Source organism: Coenobita brevimanus, chromosome 97 (genome assembly GCF_032717465.1).
Source record: "Coenobita brevimanus isolate Jiangsu-jjx chromosome 97, ASM3271746v2, whole genome shotgun sequence".
NCBI classification, from domain to species: Eukaryota; Metazoa; Arthropoda; class Malacostraca; order Decapoda; family Coenobitidae; genus Coenobita; species Coenobita brevimanus.
Window position 1 is genome coordinate 1,403,671 of NC_137050.1, and position 20,420 is coordinate 1,424,090.

Genomic DNA, 20,420 nt, shown 5'->3' on the forward strand with positions numbered 1-20,420 from the left:
GATAGATAGATAGATAGATATAATAGATAGATAGATAGATAGATGTAATAGATAGATAGACAGATAGATATATACGGTATATCCAATGGCAGTGACCTGTTAGCATCATATAATCTTCCGACAACTGCCAGACGATTTTGTGCATGTACAGAAAAAATCCTGGGTCAGGTGGGAGCTGTGTGATCGATAGCCGACGCTGGTGAGGGTTACGGTCAAGATCTCCGAATATTTGTTCTTTTCTGTAAAAGGGTGAAGGAGGGAGACGCTTTCATGTGGTGGCATAATTACTACTGGAGGGTGGACCTACCTGGTTATGCACGCGTCCCTCAGGCCCTTCCCTATCCCCCGAGAGGAAGATGGTGGACTGCAGGAGCAATGAAACTTAAGCCTACAGTCCACTGGGTTCACATTCAGATGAGCTCGAGGTTGCAGCTACTACTAATACTTTGTAAAGGACCTGCAGAAAGAGACAAAGAAACTCCACGCGTCGGTGTGACAAATTGCAGTCAATTTCCACAAGGGTTTTAGCTGAGCGTAGACAGAGGAGGGTCGCTGTGTAGGCTGAATATTGACGGTGCCGCGGGACAACTGGCTCTGTCTGCCGTGTTAGCAAGGGCCTCTCTCACCAGTCATTGTCGTAAAAAATATACCCTAACATATTGTTCTGCCGCACAACTCTAGAGGCTCTACTTTTTCACTTGAGAGTACGACCATGCCAGTGCTTAAATGAGGATTCATTCGCCTTGATACAAGGTGACATGGTTACAGTTTGAATCCAAAAAGTGACAAGGTTTCTCGATCATTTAAGCGTTGCCATGAACGTAGTATGGTCTCCTGCCTACCTGAATATATGTATTGTGGTGAGAGGGACTGTATTACTCCGACGGTAGAGTGAAGTATTTTGTGAACATGTGCTTACTTTTGTTAGCAGAGAAGAGTGACAGCCATATCATAGTGTAGCTGTGTAAACTCGTCTCCCTCTGTGAAGGATAGTTACAATGGGACGAATATCTGGCGGGAGATCACGGAGGAATCCATTTTTGGCTTTTGGTCCGGATGGTTTGAGGTGGCTATGCGTTTGTGTGTTGTGTTTATTTTTTAAGTATAGTGCTGGGCAGAGGATGGCGTTATTTAATTATGCAATGAAGGATTGAAATGCTAATTGTATGTTAACTGCAGTGAGTCGTAGTATAAATGAAAGAATGGGAGGAATTCAGCTCTTAGACAATGTATTGTGCGATTCGGGTTGCTTTCCTTGATAAGACCACACGTTTTTAGTGAAGGTTATCCATACCTGCCCTTGTACATTCAGTTTTTGATAGTTTCTCTCTCTCTCTCTCTCTCTTACACTAATATTTTCCTTCCCAAAACACAACCACCTCCGCGTCTCAGCTCCAAATAAGACCTCACTTGGGAATACTCTGCTTAAAACACGACATCAGGCTGTCCTCTCACGTAGTGGCAATTAGGGAGAGACTAGGGGAGAGAAGTGGGGAAATTCCTGCAACTTAAAATGTTTGTATTATATTTATCTCTGGCTTCGTGGATTTCTTGACATTACGTGGAAATGGGGATGCGGGGAGAGAGAGAGAGAGAGAGAGAGAGAGAGAGAGAGATGAGAGAGAGGATGAAAAGGGAGGAGGGAAAGAGAGCTCATGAGAGAGAGAAAGAAGAGAAGGAAGTGAGGGAAGAAGGAGGGGGAAGGGAAAGAGTGCAAGAATGAAGAGGGGAGGGTAGGAATGGAGCAGGGGTTAGGGATGAAGGGAGGAAAAAGGGGAAATCGGAAGAGGAATGGAGCAGGAGACCTGAAACGTTGTGGGTAGGGGGAGAGGCAAGAAGAGGTAGGGTGAGGAGAGATTGAAGGTGAGAGGATGTATGAAGGGAAGGTTAGAACAGGAAGGGAAGGATGGAAGAGAATATCAATGGGGAAGGGGAGAAGGAAAGGGAGATGGAAAGGAGGGGAGAATGTAAGGGCAAGGGAAATGGTAAAGGTGACCAAAATATTTAAAAAGTTTGACCGTAGAAAGCAATATATCGGTATCCCTCTTGGTTCTTGTCAGTTTTGAAAATCGTGAGAGTCGCATATAAAACTCTGCACATATTTCAAAATTCTGGACTAGAACAGAAGATAAAATGGCGAAATATCATAAAATTGTTCTTTTTATACATTTTAATTGGCAGTTCGAAAATAACCCGTAACAGGTGAATAAAGAATAAACTGTTTTCATACTGTATATATTCCTCTCTATTTTTTATTACACTACTTCACTAATATATTCACGACAATACTTCACTAAAATAGTTACCTTATGGACACTCTGTATAACCGCGTGAAAAAGTGTATTCTAAGCTGAAGTTTAGTCAGAAATTAAATCTGGTTTGCTCTTCCACTGCGTCCGCTGCAGACTTAAAGGATATCCGTCACTTTGCCCCTTGACACATCATACCAAAGAGAATCACCTATGGTCAGAAAAACTCACCAGTCCTCATATAGCTTAGGAATATTAGCCAGCAGAGGAAAGTGAGACGCTAATAGGATGAAATATCAGGCGAAATTTTGGCCCCGACGCTACGTAGACAAAAATTAAATACATAAATAAGTAAATAAATGAGTAGGATAAATATAATATTCTCCTCGCCGTTCATTTCTCCTGTGATGTGAAGTAGGGTCAATTACTGTGAGTTCTAGCTGCCCAGTCACCGTTCCTACTACAGCCACACCGTCAGCATGGATTATGACTGCTGGGTTATGCCCGTGTGCACTGTGAGAAGCGGATTAAACTAGGTTAGTTAGCACATTCCCCACCACAAGTCCTTCCTTCCTCACATCGTTCATCACACCCTTATTCTGCCTCGTCCATCCCATCCCTTAACCAATTTCCTATCCAAGCGGCGCACACACTCACCCACCCACCCACCCACCCACACACCCACACACACACACGTGGAGCCCAAACTACTCCTGTAAAAATCTCTAATTAGAAGAAGTATAGTCATCCGTGTGGCTTATCAGAGCGAGGCAAGAAAGACAAGTTGCTTCATAATCCGTGGGCCAGGCAAGACGAGCGGTGGGCGTTTTGCTTAAGTTTACAGTTAGGCCAGCGTTGGTGAGCAGATAACAGAATTGCGGCGTCTTGTCAGGCAGGCAGAAGGGCAGAGAGGTTGGTGGAGAGGAGGGTTTGCAGGATGGGTGAGACAAGGAAGGAGTGTGGGAGGTGTGTGCGTGTTTCCATATTCGTGTGTGTGTGTGTGTGTGTGTGTGTGTGTGTGTGTGTGTGTGTGTGTGTGTGTGTGTGTGTGTGTGTGTGTGTGTGTCTTTGTGCAGGTATGTATGTATTTTTATACGTGCACACTCGTAAACAAGTGCCAGGTCAGCATCCCCTCGTAATGTAAATTAATTAATAACCAAAATTAAACCTCGTCATTTATTGCTTTATCCTACGTATTACCCTCATTAGTGATATTATTACCTGGCATTTTCCAGACGATACATCATTACCTATAATGCCACAAATTAAGGCTCACATTTATCACTAAGATGCTATTAGGGACGCAAAAGGGTAATGTATTCAGACTTACGAGAGAAATTGGTTCGTATGTTAGAAATTATTGAGGTGTGACGGGCTGAACTGGGGATGTTCTCTCTCTCTCTCTCTCTCTCTCTCTCTAATACAAGGCAATATCGAGATCTCACTTCATGGGCTATTTTGAACTGACGCAATATACTTCTCTCATTTCGGAAATCAAGGAGACGACTTGCTGAGCTGAAGAGAAAAAAAAATCTATCTATCTATCTATCTATTGCCAGACGCCTCAGTCCCGTTTGGGGTGGCCACAAACAAATCGCCTCCAAGTCGCCCTGTCCCCCGCCATTTCACTCCCCTGCTCCCAACTCACACCCCCCTCTCTCATATACCTCTCCACCCCATCCCTCCATCTCATCCTCGGCCTCCCCCTCCCTCTTTCCCCCTCCACCTCACTCACATACACTCTCTTCGTCAGTCTTTCACCCTCCATCCTCTCCACATGGCCAAACCACCTCAGTATGTTCCTCATAACGCTTCCTATCACATCCACATCAACACCACAACGCTCCTTTATATCCTCATTCGTCAGCCTGTCTCTCCATGTGACTCCACAGGCTCCTCTTAAATAACTCATTTCCACTGCTCTCACTCTTGACTTGTGTCCTTCCAACAACGTCCAAGCTTCACTTCCGTACGTTAGAGTTGGTATCACAATACTGTCATGTAGTAACTTTTTCACTTCCATGCTCACTTCCCTGTTTCTTATCACTGCTTTCAAAGAACCAGCAACCTTTCTTCCCTGCTGTACCCTTTCAAGCACTTCACCCTCCAGACCTCCATCCTTACTCATCACACTACCCAAGTACTTAAACGTACTCACATTTTCCAATTCCTCACCATCCAACCTCGCTGTACATTCACTGACTTCACCTCTCTCAAAGACCATCACTTTACTCTTCCCTACATTCACCTTTAGATTCCGTTTCTTACACACTCTCCCAAACTCATCCACCAAGCCTTGCAGCTCCCCTTCGTCTTCACTCAACAACACAGTATCATCTGCAAACAACAGCACAGGGAGTTTCCAAACACTATCCTCTCTCACCAGGGCCACTCCAACATCCACTACCCTACCTTGTACCTCTTTTATTACCCCATCCATGTACAGATTGAACAACCATGGAGACATGACACATCCCTGTTTCAACCCAACTTTCAAAGAGAAAAATTCACTTAGTTCACCATCCACACACACTGCAGCCTTCGCACCATCGTACATACTCTTCACAGCATTCAACAACTTCCCATCTACTCCATATATTCTTAACACTTTCCACAATCCTAGTCTATCCACCCTGTCATATGCTTTCTCCAAATCCATGAAAGCCGCATACAACTTCTTTCCCTTCTCTAGAAACTTTTCCACTAAAGATCTGAGAATGAATATCTGATCTACACAACCTTAAAAAAAAAAAAAAAAAAAAAAATGAGTTTGCCAAAAATCATCATCATCATCATCATCACCCTGCCCCATTTACTCGTCCACGGGCTGCACAGAAACCCAGAACCAGGAATGGAAAGTAAACAAAGAGAGAGAGAGAGAGAGAGAGAGAGCGCGCCAATACAATGCCCAGTGAAAGGGAACTCACCTCCATTCACTCCCCATTCAGCGTTGCTACATTTTTTTTTAATATCTAAACAAGTAGAACAATGATAGGCTATAAGAAGGACACTCTTCTCTGTGTATTTCTTCGAGTACACGTGGTTTCCTGTTTCTGTATCTGGTTGCAGCTTACTTCATTTACTTCAGTACTGGGTAATGGGGTTAGGATGATGATGATGATGATGATGATAATAATAATAATAATAATAATAATAATAATAATAATAATAATAATAATAACAACTCACACTGAAAGGGTCAGGAAGAACAAATTCCTATTGTACACTATGCAAGGTCTAACAGTAGCTTAATAAAATCGTCCTGTTACCAAGAATGAAAAGAAAAAAAGACGTCCTCGGGCTGAAATAGTACTAAATAAAAATAGAGAACATTGCAGCGTATGGTAATAAAGCAAAATTGAGAAAATATAGACATAGGTCCTTCTTTGTTGGGGGTGGCTGAGTAAAACTGGTGAGAGCCGTGAGAGACTGGGGTGATAACTGCATCGTATATGAATGAGAGTTACGAGAGCTTGGAGGGGAGATAAGAGACGCTGGGGGGGAGAGATGAAGGGAGGGGGGAGAAGGAAGGAGGGGGAGAAAGAGAAATGGTTAAACTGCAGCATGATGAGGGAGGAAAAAGAAAAGAACGTCTGAGAAAGAGGAAGAAACAGAGACGGGACATCAGAGGGAGGGGAGGATATTGGGAGGGGACAGAGGAAGGGGATGAACGAGCAGAGAGAGGAAGTGGAGGGAGATGAGGAGGAATGGCTGACTGCAGCAGAAGGGAGAGGAAAAGAGAGAAGAGAGAAAAACAGAAGAGGGGAGTGAGAGCTAAAATGCCGTAGAGAGAGAAAGAGGAGAAGGGAGAGAGAGAAAAGATTATACTGCTGGAAGAGAGAAGGGAGAATGGAGGAAAAGGGAGGAGGGGAGAGGAGTAAAAGAGGAGGGAGAGGGAAGGAATTAAAATGCAGGAGAGGGAGAGGGGGGGGGAGGATAGGAGGGTAATACGGGATAACATATGAGTTGTGAGAGCTAGAGAAGAGATAAAAGTTGGTGAGAGGTGGACAAGAATGGAGAGAGAGAGAGAGAGAGAGAGAGAGAGAGAGAGAGAGAGAGAGAGTAAAAATGTAAGAGGGGAATGAGGAAGGTGATAACTGGATGGTATATGAATGAGAGTTACGAGGGCTGGATGGGAGATTAGACCTGGGGCGGTGGAGGGTGGAGGCTGTAGGAGAAGGGAAGAAGAGGAATGGTTAAATTGCAGCAGAAAGGGAAGAAAAGAGGAGGGAGGAGAGGAAGAGGAGAATAAAGATGAACTAGAGAAAGAGAATGGGATAGGGTAGAAAGTGAACGGGGAGGAAGCATAGCCTTTTCAAACTGCCTGTTCCCTGTGGCCGAACAGTTCTCTTACGTACCACACACCTACACATGTCACCACTTTGGCTCTAACACCTACCATCCTTATTGGACACATGCTAGGGCCGTCTCATACAGGTTTGGTGTACTGGAGTTGATAGGGCGTTCGCAGATAGCAAGAATACAAAAAAGTCATCTGGTTAGCGGAGTTAACTAGGAGTGGGTCAGTCCAAGTCCCTTCAAAACACTATTCACACTATGCCTGGTGGGTGTGACACGGTTGACATAATGTATCTGAAACACCTAGTCCGTGGGTTTCTTCTCAGGAGCCACGAACACCCCAAGGCACAGGTGCGTCCGAGGGTAGGCCACCGTAGACCAGTTCATTGAAACCGTAGTACATCACCCTATGTTCCTAGGAGTGTTTACATGATAGAAAAGCCTCTGACTACTTCTTGGACACGAACTGTGGAGCGTTAACGGAAGGTTGTCTCTGATCTCAAATTAAGCCTTTACAAAACTTTAAAAATCGGATATCTTTACATTATCCTATTTTTCTATAAAGCCACTAATAATTTTGTTTTAATTTCCCTTCAGTTATAGCATAGCGCTTCACATCACACTCACAGATCCCCCGGTATCGCCATCAGAACCCCACTTAATGATAACATATGCTGGTAATACGCACCGGCGCCAGACCCAGCTCTATATTCAGCTAGATTCCCGACACTGTAATGGGGTAGTCCTTCATCCTTAACAAACGCAGACAGGAGGGAACACAGAGGAATTATTCAGACCCTCTGGAGCCGCGTCAATAATTAGAAGGGATGATGGAGAGCCGGGCTGTAATCCTGCTGCCTGGCCTCCCTTTCGCTGGTTTGTTGGCATTCCTGAACATTAGACTCACCTACTATAATTCTTGTAAACTGTATTCATCACTGTAATATCCTTCGGTTTCAACTCTCACATGGTTAGGACATCTCTAGTATTGTATTTCAGTTACCCTCTGCTTTATTCAACTGATATTGTATTATAGAGTGAGGTACGGTTCAAAGTGTTAATGCTCGTATCGTTAACAATCTTATGGTCCCGTTCATACGAGCCAAACAAAAGAAGATAGTAATGGATATATACTTTATTAACGTCGTATTACCCGACTTGATCTATGTTCAGTTTGATGGCTAGGCGGTGTTTGTGTGATGCTCAGAGCCGTAGTATAAGATTCCATTTGCTGTCATCGGCCCTGTCCCCCTTCCCTTCCATTACCACCTGCCATCCTACCCCCACCCTTCCTTTCATCCTCCCCTGACATGCTGCGCCCCTCTCCACACACACACACACACACACACACACACACACACACACACACACACACACACACACACACACACACACAGGCACTTGTAATTTCCGGCCCCAACTTCATTCTCCAACAGACACAAAAGGAACAGCACCGAAAACTCTGAGGTTAGGCTAGATTGCTCCTCTCAGGCTCCTATGACTCTCTTCCAGCTAAATGACATCGTCTGAGGTTAGAGTAAATGCCATGATTCTCCGACCGTGAAAGGGTTTATAGCAGTAGTACCAACATTCTCAGGATACTGTAATACAATCAGTTATATATATACAGTGTCTGGGGGCAGCAGGAATAATATGCTGGAGTTGTACCGACCATGAAAGAGTTAAATTACTATAATTGCCTATCAATTCTCTTTTAAATTAGATTAATCGCTCAATTTTACGGTATGCAAAATTTCACATCATTCGTCAACACAAAAGGTACGGCACTGAAACTCTTGAAGCTAGAGAATACTGCTCTCAAATTACTATATATGGCATGTATCAAGTCTAAATCTCAGTGATATTCGAAAATGTAACGGAGAGGCATTCTGGGCAGCCTTCCTCCCCTCTCTTGCATAAAGTACTCGCAGGCGAAAAAGATAGGATTGGATTATGTTGTATGGGCCGAACAAACACAGGCTGAGAGGATTACAGGTGCATATGTGTTGTGTTCTAGATTAGCTGTAATACCTGAATTTTTACGTTATTAGAATATGTAACGAAGAATATAAGAGCAGCCTCCCTTCGCTCTCAGGAATAAAGTATGTAAAATAGAAAAGCAGGTAAAGCAAGTCCATCATTTAAAATAAGTAAAATAGGCAAAATTGGAAGATGTGGATTTATAAAGCTAGGTGGATAAAATAGGTAGGAGTGGATTATATGAAGTAAGTAAAGTAGGTAAAACAGGGAGGAGTGAATTATATAAGGCATGTAAACTGGGTAAAGCAAGTACATTAGACAAAGTAAAGCAGGTAAAATAAGCAGAGTGGATTGGGCTGTGAGGAGAAATTGACACCGGCTGAGTGGTTTATGGTGTTGTCTTGTTCCCCCCCCTCCCCCTCTCACGCCTCCCCAGCCCCCCCCTCTCATTACTCCTACCCTCCACCTCTGATTCCTCCCACCCACCCTCTCTCATACCTCCACTCCTCCCTCTCTCATTCCTTCCATTCTACCCTTCTCATTACTCCCACCCTCCCTCTCTCATTCCTTCCACCCTCTCACCCGGTTCTCTCACTCCCACCCCATTGCAAGGCTTCTCATGTGCCTCCTCCCACACCCAGCCTCACACACACCCACGTTCCTTCCTGATAGACTGCTCGGTACTACAATGAGTCTGTTTTCATCTGAAGGAACTGGGTCACTGAAACACCTTGAATACGAAGTCGTGGTTGAGTGAAATTTGATGCACTTTAGTTATGAAGTAGGAATAAGTGACCTTGGTTACTAGTCGAATCAACCCCACACTCTGAATACACTTGGTCATCAACTGAACTGAAAGGGGGTCAGAAGAAGGAATGAGTCTCCTTGATTACTAGTCAAATCGACCCTGCAATCTGACTACACATGATCATCAATAAAGTTGAAAGGGGGTTAGGGATCTTTGACTATAATGGTGTTTCGGGAAGGACGCACTGACGAAGCTTACTAAACGTTCATCTTTCTTATCCAACCATTTTTAGCATTATATTCGCCTTATACGACCCTCAAAGTACTCCTAACCCTTTCAGATCAAGTAGGCTACGATCTTTTTATTCGTACTCCCTGTCGTCAATTTTATTACTAAGTTCAGGGAAAATATTCGTACTAGGGGTAGGGTTACATGAAGCCATTTACTTAACACTTTCACCACAAGAGGTCTTTCCTTAGTTGAATAAAATGTCTGGAGATGGCAGGGATTAAATAAAAAGGCCTTCTGGTTGAAAATACAGAGTTGTTGAAAGTACAGAGCTGTTGGAAATATAGAGTTGACCCACCCAGCAGAAAAGACTGAACAATCTTAGGACTCTATTAATAATCTTGCGTTATCATAAGCCGTGCATATGAGTTTTTGTTTATATCTTTTTCATCATCATCATACTAGAGTGAATGCTTAAGTGATAAATGAGAGAAACTGATTTATGATACAACTTGGGCTAGATGCTATATGTACTTGTTTCTCGTAAAAACTAATTAGGATCTTCTATAAATAGGGCCCCTTGTGTAGAGTCAGCACGAGCGAGCAACAATGACGAGGCAAAGAAATCTCAGGAGTTAGCTGCCCCAGTCGATATAATCTTGATGGTGCTGACCGAGCGTAAGAGGTATTGTGATTTCTTTTTTTCTTTTTTTTTTCTCCCCAAGAAATACTCGTATCTTGAGACCGACGCCCAAAATGTTGACGATGATGAAGGATATAACTGTGTTGTTGTGGACATGGTGTGTGTGTGTGTGTGTGTGTGTGTGTGTGTGTGTGTGTGTGTGTGTGTGTGTGTGTGTGTGTGTGTGTGTGTGTGTGTGTGTGTGTGTGTGTGTTGAGGAGGTCGTACAGAGCATAATAATAGTTCTAGAAGTTAAAAGCGTGCTAAGGAGAGGCAACTGAATATCGAGAAGTGTTGAGTGCAATGTGCATTTCACTGGGTGTTCTGTTTATAATTCTCCCATTTTCTTCTTTATTTTCTTGTACCTTGGTCCTACCTCAGACCATGTTTAGGGTGAGAGAAGTAAAAATGTCAGGACGATGATGATGATGATGATGATGATGGTGGTGGTGGTGGTGGTGGTGATGATGATGTGAAGACCTCTAATGCGTCTAAAGCGTCTCCTTGTCCGTCTTCGTCGCTAGTAGAGGAAAACATAATAGGAGGGAAATGTGAGAATCGCGAATACATAAATATTTGTCTCACTGTTCGCCAGCCTCGAGTTATGTTTCAAAATAAACTTAGCTTATCTCTTACGTCATGTCACTGGACGAGGGACTACATTAGAAAAATATTGCCTATGTTCATCCTAACCTCAACAGGCCAGAAAAACACTTCCGTACCAACTTGACGCTCAGTGAAAAATCTTTAGAGGAAACTTTATCTCCTTGAAGAATTCTCGATGTTATGAAATCCAAACACTTTTAGGCTAATGTCACTGCTACTCTAAATGCCTCATAGAAAAGTGTGAAGAGAGGACAGCTTGCACGCGTCTCACTCAGAATAAAGAAGAGAGCAAGAAAAGTATAAATATCAATGTCTGTCCCTTTGCACGCCATAATCCTCTTACCTTCCACCGCTTCTCAGATTTAAAATAATTCTTCGAAGGCTTTCTCTGTTTCCCTTTCGCTACTTCTCCCTTTCCTTCTTTTCCAGCGTCCTTGTTCGTTTTCCACAATCTTTCGTTTTCATTCCCTTGCTCTTTGTCTGTTTGCTTTAATTTTTCTTTTCGTGTGCTCCCCCCCTCCCCCCCTCCCTCTCTCTCTCTCTCTCTCTCTCTCTCTCATTATTTGTTTCCCTCCTTCTCTCACCTCCTGCTGCTTATCCACTTACATCCCCCTCGCCGACTCCCCTCTGATTCTCCCTGCCTGCCTGCCTGACCTCCTGCCTTCCTCTCTGCCTATCTACCTACCTGCCTGTCTCCCTTCCACCCTGCCTGCCTCCCACCCTTCCTCCCTTTTTTCACCTTTCTCCCTGCCTGCCCCTCTCCCTTTCTACCTACCTACCTGCATGCCTCTGTTGCCTCCCTCTTTCCTATCCTGCCTTCCAACCTACCTCTTTGCCTCCCTCCTTCCTTGCTTCTCATCCTTTCCCTCTGCCTCCCTGCCTGACCTCCTGGCTGTGCCTGGAGGGGGTGAACAAGGAGGTAATTAGTCTGGCCTTGTTGTGTGCAGAGCCACACTGTCACACCCCTGCCTTACCCCTGCCAGCCTCACCCCTGCCTGCCTCACTCCCTGTCTGCCCTACTCCTTGCCTGCCCCACTCTCTTCCTGTCCCACTTCCTTGCTGCCTCACTCCTTGCTGCCCCACTCCCTTGCTGCCTCACTCCTTGCTGCCCCACTCCCTGCCTGCCCCACTCCCTTCCTACATCACCCCCTGCCTACGTCATCTCTTGACTGCCTAACCCCTAGCTTCCTCACCCTTGCCTCCTTTATCCCCTCCCTAACACACAATTACCGCCTCACCCCCACGTCCTATCTCACTCCCGTCACTTACTTCCTGCCTCCTCATTCCTCTGCTCTTACATACACTCCAGCCCCCTCTGCTTTCACTGACTCTGCTCTCATGGCACCACAATAACCTTTTCTGCTCTCACGTATCACCGCCAACTTTCTTGTGACACATATCGCTCACATAATGCCTCTGTTACATTTTCAATAATGTTTGTTTGAGGGAATTGATAGTGTAATGTGTGTGTGTGTGTGTGTGTGTGTGTGTGTGTGTGTGTGTGTGTGTGTGTGTGTGTGTGTGTGTGTGTGTGTGTGTGTGTGTGTGTGTGTGTGTGTGTGTGTGTGTGTGATAAAATGAATACGAATGAAAAAGGTGTAACAGCTTTCACTTTTAAGCCATATTTCGCTTACCGAGTGGCTTAGTCAGTCATTCGATTATGAAGGCGGATTATGGGTGAATTTCAGTAGCATATATCGAGTGCGGCAAGGAGGGACGTTGTGCTGTTAGGTAGCTATGGACTTGGTTAAAATCTGTCTATTTATCAATCTCTCTGTCTGTCTGTCTACCTATCCATCTGTTATCAATTTATTTACCTAGTTATCGATTATCTGTCTATCTAAAAATTACCTGTCTGTCTATTTATCTACCTGTCTATCAATTACCTGCTATCTGTCTATCTGTCTAGAGTTAAATTAAATGTCAAAATAGTTAAAGTGAAAGTAACAATATTAGAGTAGCTAGTCAAAAGTTAAAATTAGAAAACACTGGAAATGCAAGGCCAGACAGTTTCTTGTAGGCTCGTCTGCCCAGATAAAATCAATGTAACTCTGCTGCAGCCACAGGAGGAGCGATGCCCGAGGGAGTCGTGTGTCAGTTTCATACGTCCAGGCTGAGAGGAGACCAGACCACCGCCGTGTCATGGGCAGGCGTTTATTCCATTATTATTATTATTAACTCTTTTTTTTTCGAGGGGGGGGAGATTCTACCATACCTTTCGATCTTCGTACACGCGCATACATACAAATGTCACATACTCATTCTGTTGATTATTAAGTTACAAAAGTTATGCTAAACCCTCGCTATGTGCTCCTCTGTACATATATATCCAGCCTTTTCGATCACTTGTCAGTTCCTTGTTATTCAGAACCCGTCACCTTACTTTTGGGTTCAGTTACCTACCGCACAGAACCCAGCTTTCCTGTATGATACTGTGGCAGGAAGGAAGGCCCACCATCCTATGACCCGAGGTAGTGCTATTTTAAGGTGACTTTGCACTGAATGACGCGCCAGCTGATGTATTCGCCAGGAAGCTGTTTATTACGTTAGGCGAAAATCATACAAGAAAGCAGTCAGCACTTGGTGGTATAGCATGTCACTGCTAACACTTCCCTTATGCGTCTGAAATTTGTAGGCAAGCCCTGGGTTCGTATGCTACTGGTTTTGAAAGCAGTGCTGAACTGGATGGTGGATGAGTGGATACTTACGTTCAAAGATGATTTAAAGATTTACAAAAATGGTAAATAAATAAGGAAATAAATAAATAAATTAATAAATAAAATCGTCAGCATGCAGTCTCAAAATCGAAATCTCACGGTGACCAAGAAACAAAATCCAGCAGGTACAGACCACTAACAAGCCGCTCTCGCCTTTAAAACTTCCCGCTCGTCAAACTTCCAAGCCTTAGTTTTTTCGCGGACACACACACACACACAAGACTTCAATAAAATGCAATAAATCAGTTTTTGCAAAAGGGGAATTCCGTCTGCACCAAGCGGGAAGGGGGAGTGTGAGAATTTCTTCGGCCGTCCAGAAAAAGAATTGTTCCCGAATGTTTCTGTCGTGGTGTGTGTGTGTGTGTGTGTGTGTGTGTGTGTGTGTGTGTGTGTGTGTGTGTGTGTGTGTGTGTGTGTGTGTGTGTGTTCTGACAGTGAGATAAGAAAAGAAGAAGGCTTAAATCAATGCCTATCCACCACACGAGGGTCATTAGGGCAGACAGTTAATATTTGCTGAGTCTCAATTTTCTCCCATAGTCCTTTCATCTTCACTTGGCCCAGATTTTAGTCCTTTTGATGTTTATTTCAAGTGGCTCAATGGCGGAAAAAAAAGGCTACGATTTTGTATCATGTCCATAGCACTTCTTCGTGACTAGCATCATACTGTAGTGTAAATATATCCTTACGAGTCAGCTTTAATGATGGAGAGATGACAATTTTAGGTCAAATTAAGGTGTTAAGGTGTTAAGGGTTGAAGATAACACGGCAAAGACCCAGCATGAGGGAGAAGTGGGCAGGGAAGGAGCTGCCTTATTAATGAGGCCACAAGGAATGAATTTTGCAAACTACACTTTTTTCACTCTAACCTGACCTAAAATTACCTTCTTTCCATCTTGAATGTTCAGTTGTGGCAATGGATTAACATTAAAGTACCTTGCCAGTCACGAAGAAGTGCTGTGGAAATAATATGGAGGTATACCGTTGTCTTTTTTGACCAGTGATCTCGTGAAATAAGCGGCAAAAATGCGAAACCCTGCGCCAAGTTAAAGTGAAAAGAGTGCAGCTAATGAAGCGCTAAGGAGCGAAGATAACGCCATCAAAGGCACAGTATGAATGAGATATGAGCGTGAAAGGAAGATGCGATATTAATGAACGCACCAAAAATAAACACAGGAGACTAGACGATAGCCAGCCCCACATCCCATACTTTCTCATTTACAAGAATACCAAGTTTAGGTTAGGTTAGGTTAGCTTTGACTTCTAGGACCGAGGTTAGGTTAGGTTAGTTTAGCTTTGACTCTTAGGACCGCGTTTTGTTAGGTTTAGATTGTAGATGTGAAATAAGGATCTCCCCCCTCCAACACCCTCTTTCTTTGCAGCTACATTATGACTTTCTCTCCCCACACTGCAGGTCCCTTTTGCCCAATTAGAGCCTTTTTCCCCCCTTTACAGCCTCCCTTTACACCCCTTTTCCAGCTCTCTTTTGCCTCTTTACGTCCCCATTTTTGCACCCCTTTACAGCCCCTTCATGCACCCCTTCACAGCCCCTTTTTGCCCCCTTTACAGCTCCTTTTTGCACTTCTTTACAACACCCTTTTTGTCCTTTTTACAGCGCCCTTTTACAGCCTCTTCATACAACCGTTTTGCAGCCCTCTACGGCCCTTTTTGCGGCTTTTTGTACCACCTCCCTTGCAGCCCTTGTTACCTTCTCTCTTCACAGCCTCCTTACGTCCCCCCTCCTTTGTTTTCCCATCTCCCTCCCTCTCGACACCATTACTCATCATGCATAAACCAAAAAATTAACATGGCATTTTTCTTCATGTCATGCAGAGAGAGTGATGAAGGCTCCATTAACCCACGACGGGGATATATAATACAGTACCCGCCTCCACCTTGCCAGCGGAAGTGTAGGAAAATAATTGGTGAAAAGGAAGAGGGGTGTTCATAAGCCGAAAAGGTGTCCATGAATAATAATGGGTGCTGATGTGGCAAAAAGTGTTCGTGAGTCTTAAAGTGTTCTGGAAGGAAAACTCGTTCATGAGGAAAGCCTGTCCATGATGAAAAAGTGTTCATGAATCAAAAATGTTTACGAGACAAAAGATATTCATGATGCATTGGTGAGGCAAAAGTGTTCATGGGGCAAAAAAGTATTCATATATCTTCTGCAGGTGACAATGTATAGGATCTTTCACCTATACTTTTGCCCTCACTTATAAAACGACCAAACACAACACAGTCCGTCTAGGGAGGATAACAGGATGGAAATATGATCATACAAAGCAATACCTTACAATACAACTATAATGGAGAGGTATTTATTGTGAAAATTAGTTAAGATGCTTTATAAATACCGCTCTCAGACTGTGGTGAAGAGGGAAGGAGGAACAAGGCTCGCATTTGCCAAGAATCTTAACCAGTTTCTAGATAAATAAATCTTAACAATTTATATTTGTCGGAAATCGCATAGTTTTCGTTTTTTATTTACTTGTGAAGAGAGAGAGAGAGAGAGAGAGAGAGAGAGAGAGAAAGATAACTGGGACAGCAATAAAGGCTATAGACAAAGGGGAAAAGGAGATATAGAAAGAAAGTCTAAAAGGAAGAGAGGGGAAAAGGGAACACAAAAAGCGTGAAAGACACAAAGGAAACATAGAACATCAAAAAGAGAGAGAGAGAGAAAGAGAGAGAGAGAGGAAGGGGAGGTGGGTGAGAAATAAAACACTGAGGACACTATATATTATAGGCCTTACTGAATCCCGGCAGACTCTTTCTCACTACAATATCTATATATCAAAGTTGATGAAAGTAAAGTTTGAGCTGAAATGAAACTAGGCTGCCTGTCACCACTGATAAGATTTTTATAATGGGATTTCGTTGCCAGCCCACAAATTAGAATTGTCAGTTGCCTTAATTTAGAACTGTCAAATGCCATCTAATTTCACACACACACACACACACACACACACACACACACACACACATATACATACATACATACATACACATATATTCTGTGTGTATATATATATATATATATATATATATATATATATATATATATATATATATATATATATATATATATATATATATATATATCGACTGGAAGACAAACAGATAGTGACAGATAGACACACACAGGTAAACAAGGAGAGAGAGAGAGAGAGAGAGAGAGAGAGAGAGAGAGAGAGAGAGAGAGAGAGAGAGAGACAGACAGACAGACAGACAGACAGACAAACAGTCAGACAGACAGAGAGGGGGAGGGAGAGAGGAAATTGTAGTGTACGCGTTTAGCATGTAAAATATCTGCACCCATAAATCAAATTCACTCGAGCTTGACAGTCTCTTGACAGGCTGTAATCAGACACCCTGGAGTATTCTCTCTCTCTCTCTCTCTCTCTCTCTCTCTCTCTCTCTCTCTCTCTCTCTCTCTCTCTCCAAATTCCTTTTCTATCATTTCCCATTGCATTCTCACTGGCAAAGTGAAATGCGATTAGTTATAAAGGACTCATGAAACTAGATAGAAAAAGAGAACGTTCTAATTATTGGCCCGAATTCTAAGTAGCATAGAAGGGTTCGTAACACCTCCTCCGTAGCGATTTATTTAGCCTATTACATCTGAGAGTGTTTTGTGTGGTGTTTATCGTATTAATGTCGATACAGTTTTCATCAGTGTCCTGGAAGAGGATAATAAAATATACTTGTAATAATGTAGAATAAGTCGCAAAAGAAAGAGTTGTTACGGATTTCCACTGTCACTCAGGCTATACATTACGACCCACGCTGAGGTAATGAGTCTGATTCAGCAAACCTCACATGAGCCCTTCAGTTTCGAGATGAGAGGTGTGTGTGTGTGTGTGTGTGTGTGTGTGTGTGTGTGTGTGTGTGTGTGTGTGTGTGTGTGTGTGTGTGTGTGTGTGTGTGTGTGTGTGTGTGTGTGTGTGTGTGTGTGTGTGTGGGATGGTTGAGTTGAATGATCCTCTGATTAACAAGTGGGGAAAAATGCGTGGCTCCCGGAAGAACTGAGGGTTATTGGCCATGTGCATGAGGTTCTCCCGGGTCCGTGCGTTGATCCTGCCTCTTTGCACTCTGACAACCAGGAAACCAAACGCCACTTGAGTTAGCCTGTGTGAGTTCGATATCCGTGAGAGTCTTGTGTGTTTGTGAGATAATAGTTTCTTATATTTGCCTCGATGTGTAGTTCTTTCGTAGCTGCTTTTATAGTTCTCTTCGTTTCTTGATCTTGTCTCTGTTACCCGGGAGAGTGCAGTGTGTTTGAGATTACAGAGTCTTGTATTTGTCTCAATATACAGTTCTTCCGTAGCTGTTTTTATAATTTTCTTCCTTTCTCTATCCTTTCAAACTGCTCGCCCAGAAAACAAACACCGCCTGCATTGTCCCGTGTGCCTCTGATGTTTGGGCGAGAGTTTAGCGTGTTTTCGAGAACGCATTAGTTTATATACTTCTCTTAGCTTCTGTTTTGTTTTGTTTTTCAAATTGCCCACAAGATTCAAACCACCTTATCCTGAGTTCCTGTGATATCTGCTGTCGCCTGAATGTATCCTGTTTACGAGAATATATCTGTTAATACGTATTCTCCTCCTTTCTCATTCTCTGCTAAATATGGACATTCTTCAAGGTTTGCTTTCTTTTCCTCTTCGTACGTAAAGTTCGCTATTGGTCCGTTTCTCGTGGGTTACTTATACTCTGTAATCTGCATCGATAAGCAGTTATAACCGCAAACTTCCAAAGCTGGTATACCTTAAGATGGTCCCTTATTCATGGTTTTTACCTTGAGTGAAAAAATGTTTCATGATTAGATAATAGGTACACTATTAACTTTAGTGTTCTAAACCCTTTTGCAGGTATCAAAAACTTTTCTTTTTTTAAGTCTGTCGTCTGTTTCAGATTCCTGTTTACAAGAAAATCTATATATTTACTTTTAAGGCCGACAAATTGCCTCTGATATCTGTGGGCTGTGTATACAACTGTGTGCATTACTTCCACTAATCGCTACAGACAATTTCGTACCTAATTTCCTTTTATATCATTTGTGTTTAATTGTCCTTAAGCAACTGACTTCCATGATGGCACTTCAAAAAGGCATGAAAGCCGTATTTTAGGTGGCACAAGGGGCTTCGAAGCACGTTTTTCTCGGTAGTTTATTTTGCCTACTGTATCTTAATATTCTCTCGTCTGTTATTTCCATACTTGCAATAATAATAAAAAAAAAACATAAAAGGCGACACATTTTTTTTTATAAATAACAGAAAGGAGGAAGGAAAAACAAATGAGTAAAAAAATAATAATCCATACACCAGATTACTGGTGTCCTCTGTTCATAAAACATCTGTAACAGTTAGACTTGAACAGTTGTGGGTTGAAATTTGGAGGGAAACAACTCTGGGGAAGCGAGTTCCAGAGACATGCAGTTCGGGCAATGTCCAGAAAAAATCATTACAAAAAGAGGTGGCATGAAATTTCTCACAGCGTAAAGAATACGATCATAAAACACATAACCCTGCCCTATGCACAGACAGAGACGATGGATTCCTAAACACGTCCCATTAACATAACCTGCCCACCGTTGTCCTCATATTATTCCACACACTTTGAATAAACTTGGTCAAGTGAAGGACAGGCGCCTAATTAGTCTGGAGGGTGAGGATGGTGGGTTTTAGAGGACGACATAGATAAGTTTTCTCTCCCGCCACACCCGGGCCTTAATTAGTTTCTCTTCACGCGGGGACCAGTGCATCAAGGAGACGGGGCATGTGTCAAACTAATTTTCCGCGGCAACACTGAGGGGGAATATTTGTGTGAGGGGATGAATTACAGCTCTATGATGTATTCTGCTTATTTGCTTTTGTGACAGTAATTATCAGACTAAACTTCATTAATAAGAAAAATATATGTCCGTATATATTTTAATTTAACTGCAAGAAAGAAATTATATCACAGACGAATGGATATATTCATATCAGACCATTCGCCATCCCAAATGAAGCAACTTTTCAAACAAACCGCATTTTATCCCTTACAGCTCTGCGTAAAATGACGAGTAGTATAAATGCAGAGTCTGAGGTCATTCAACTTCCGTGTCTGTTTTCGTTCCCTGTAATGACCAAGTATGCTTAATTCCCTGGTGCACGTGTCCTTTTTTTTGCTCTCTCTCTCTCTCTCACAAGCGACAGTTCAGCAACTTTCCTGCAAATGTCGACTAAGTGCAGCTATCTTCCGCGCTGTCAACTCCACGTCCCAGCCAGAGTCCCAGCTAGTCTCTGAACTTGTACCCTTTCAGCTTAGGAGGCTTTCTACTCTAACCTTTTACTCTAACTTGGCCTAAAATTGCCATCTCTTTATCTTGAATGCTAAGTTGTAACACTATAGTAACACTAGAATATGCTAATTATGGAAAATAGCAGTGGATAGAATGTAGAGTTGCAGCATTTTCTCCTAGCGGCAAGAGGACGAAAATCTGGGCCAGTTAAAGTGAAAAGAGTATAGCACCTCCTCCTTGGCGATTTTTTTCTTTGCTACATCATGCTGTTCTCGTGTACCTCATTTGTATCGTTTTAATATAGACAAAGACTAAGTAGCCTAACCTCGGCCCCTAAGTTCCTGATGAGACAGAAAAAAAAATGGTTGGATGATGAATGGATGGATGGATGGAAGAGGTGTTAGATTTTGGGTGAGGCGGTGGCCGAGTCGGTAGAGAGATGGTTTGCTCTCCCAGTGGACACGGGTTCAATCCCGGCTGGGGAAGGGAGCAATTTATAGAAAATGAATTTCGTTAAAGCAAACGTTTGATCCACCATAGGACTCGCCGACATGTCGTAAAACATTTCTTCCTGTACCAGTACACCAGTCCTGTATGAGACAGCACTATCGTGTACTTACTATGGACGGTGGGT

At 43.1% G+C, this 20,420-nt stretch overlaps 1 protein-coding gene across 1 annotated transcript in view; it reads left to right on the top strand.

Annotated features, from left to right (window-relative positions):
* LOC145413767 (uncharacterized) overlaps positions 1–20,420 on the top strand; it is a 103,335-nt gene that overhangs the window by 338 nt on the left and 82,577 nt on the right. Inside the window, exon 2 of the mRNA XM_080283423.1 lies at positions 10,093–10,189. Within this exon, the coding sequence (XP_080139549.1) occupies positions 10,093–10,189 (97 nt within the window). The remainder of the gene's footprint in view (positions 1–10,092; positions 10,190–20,420) is intronic.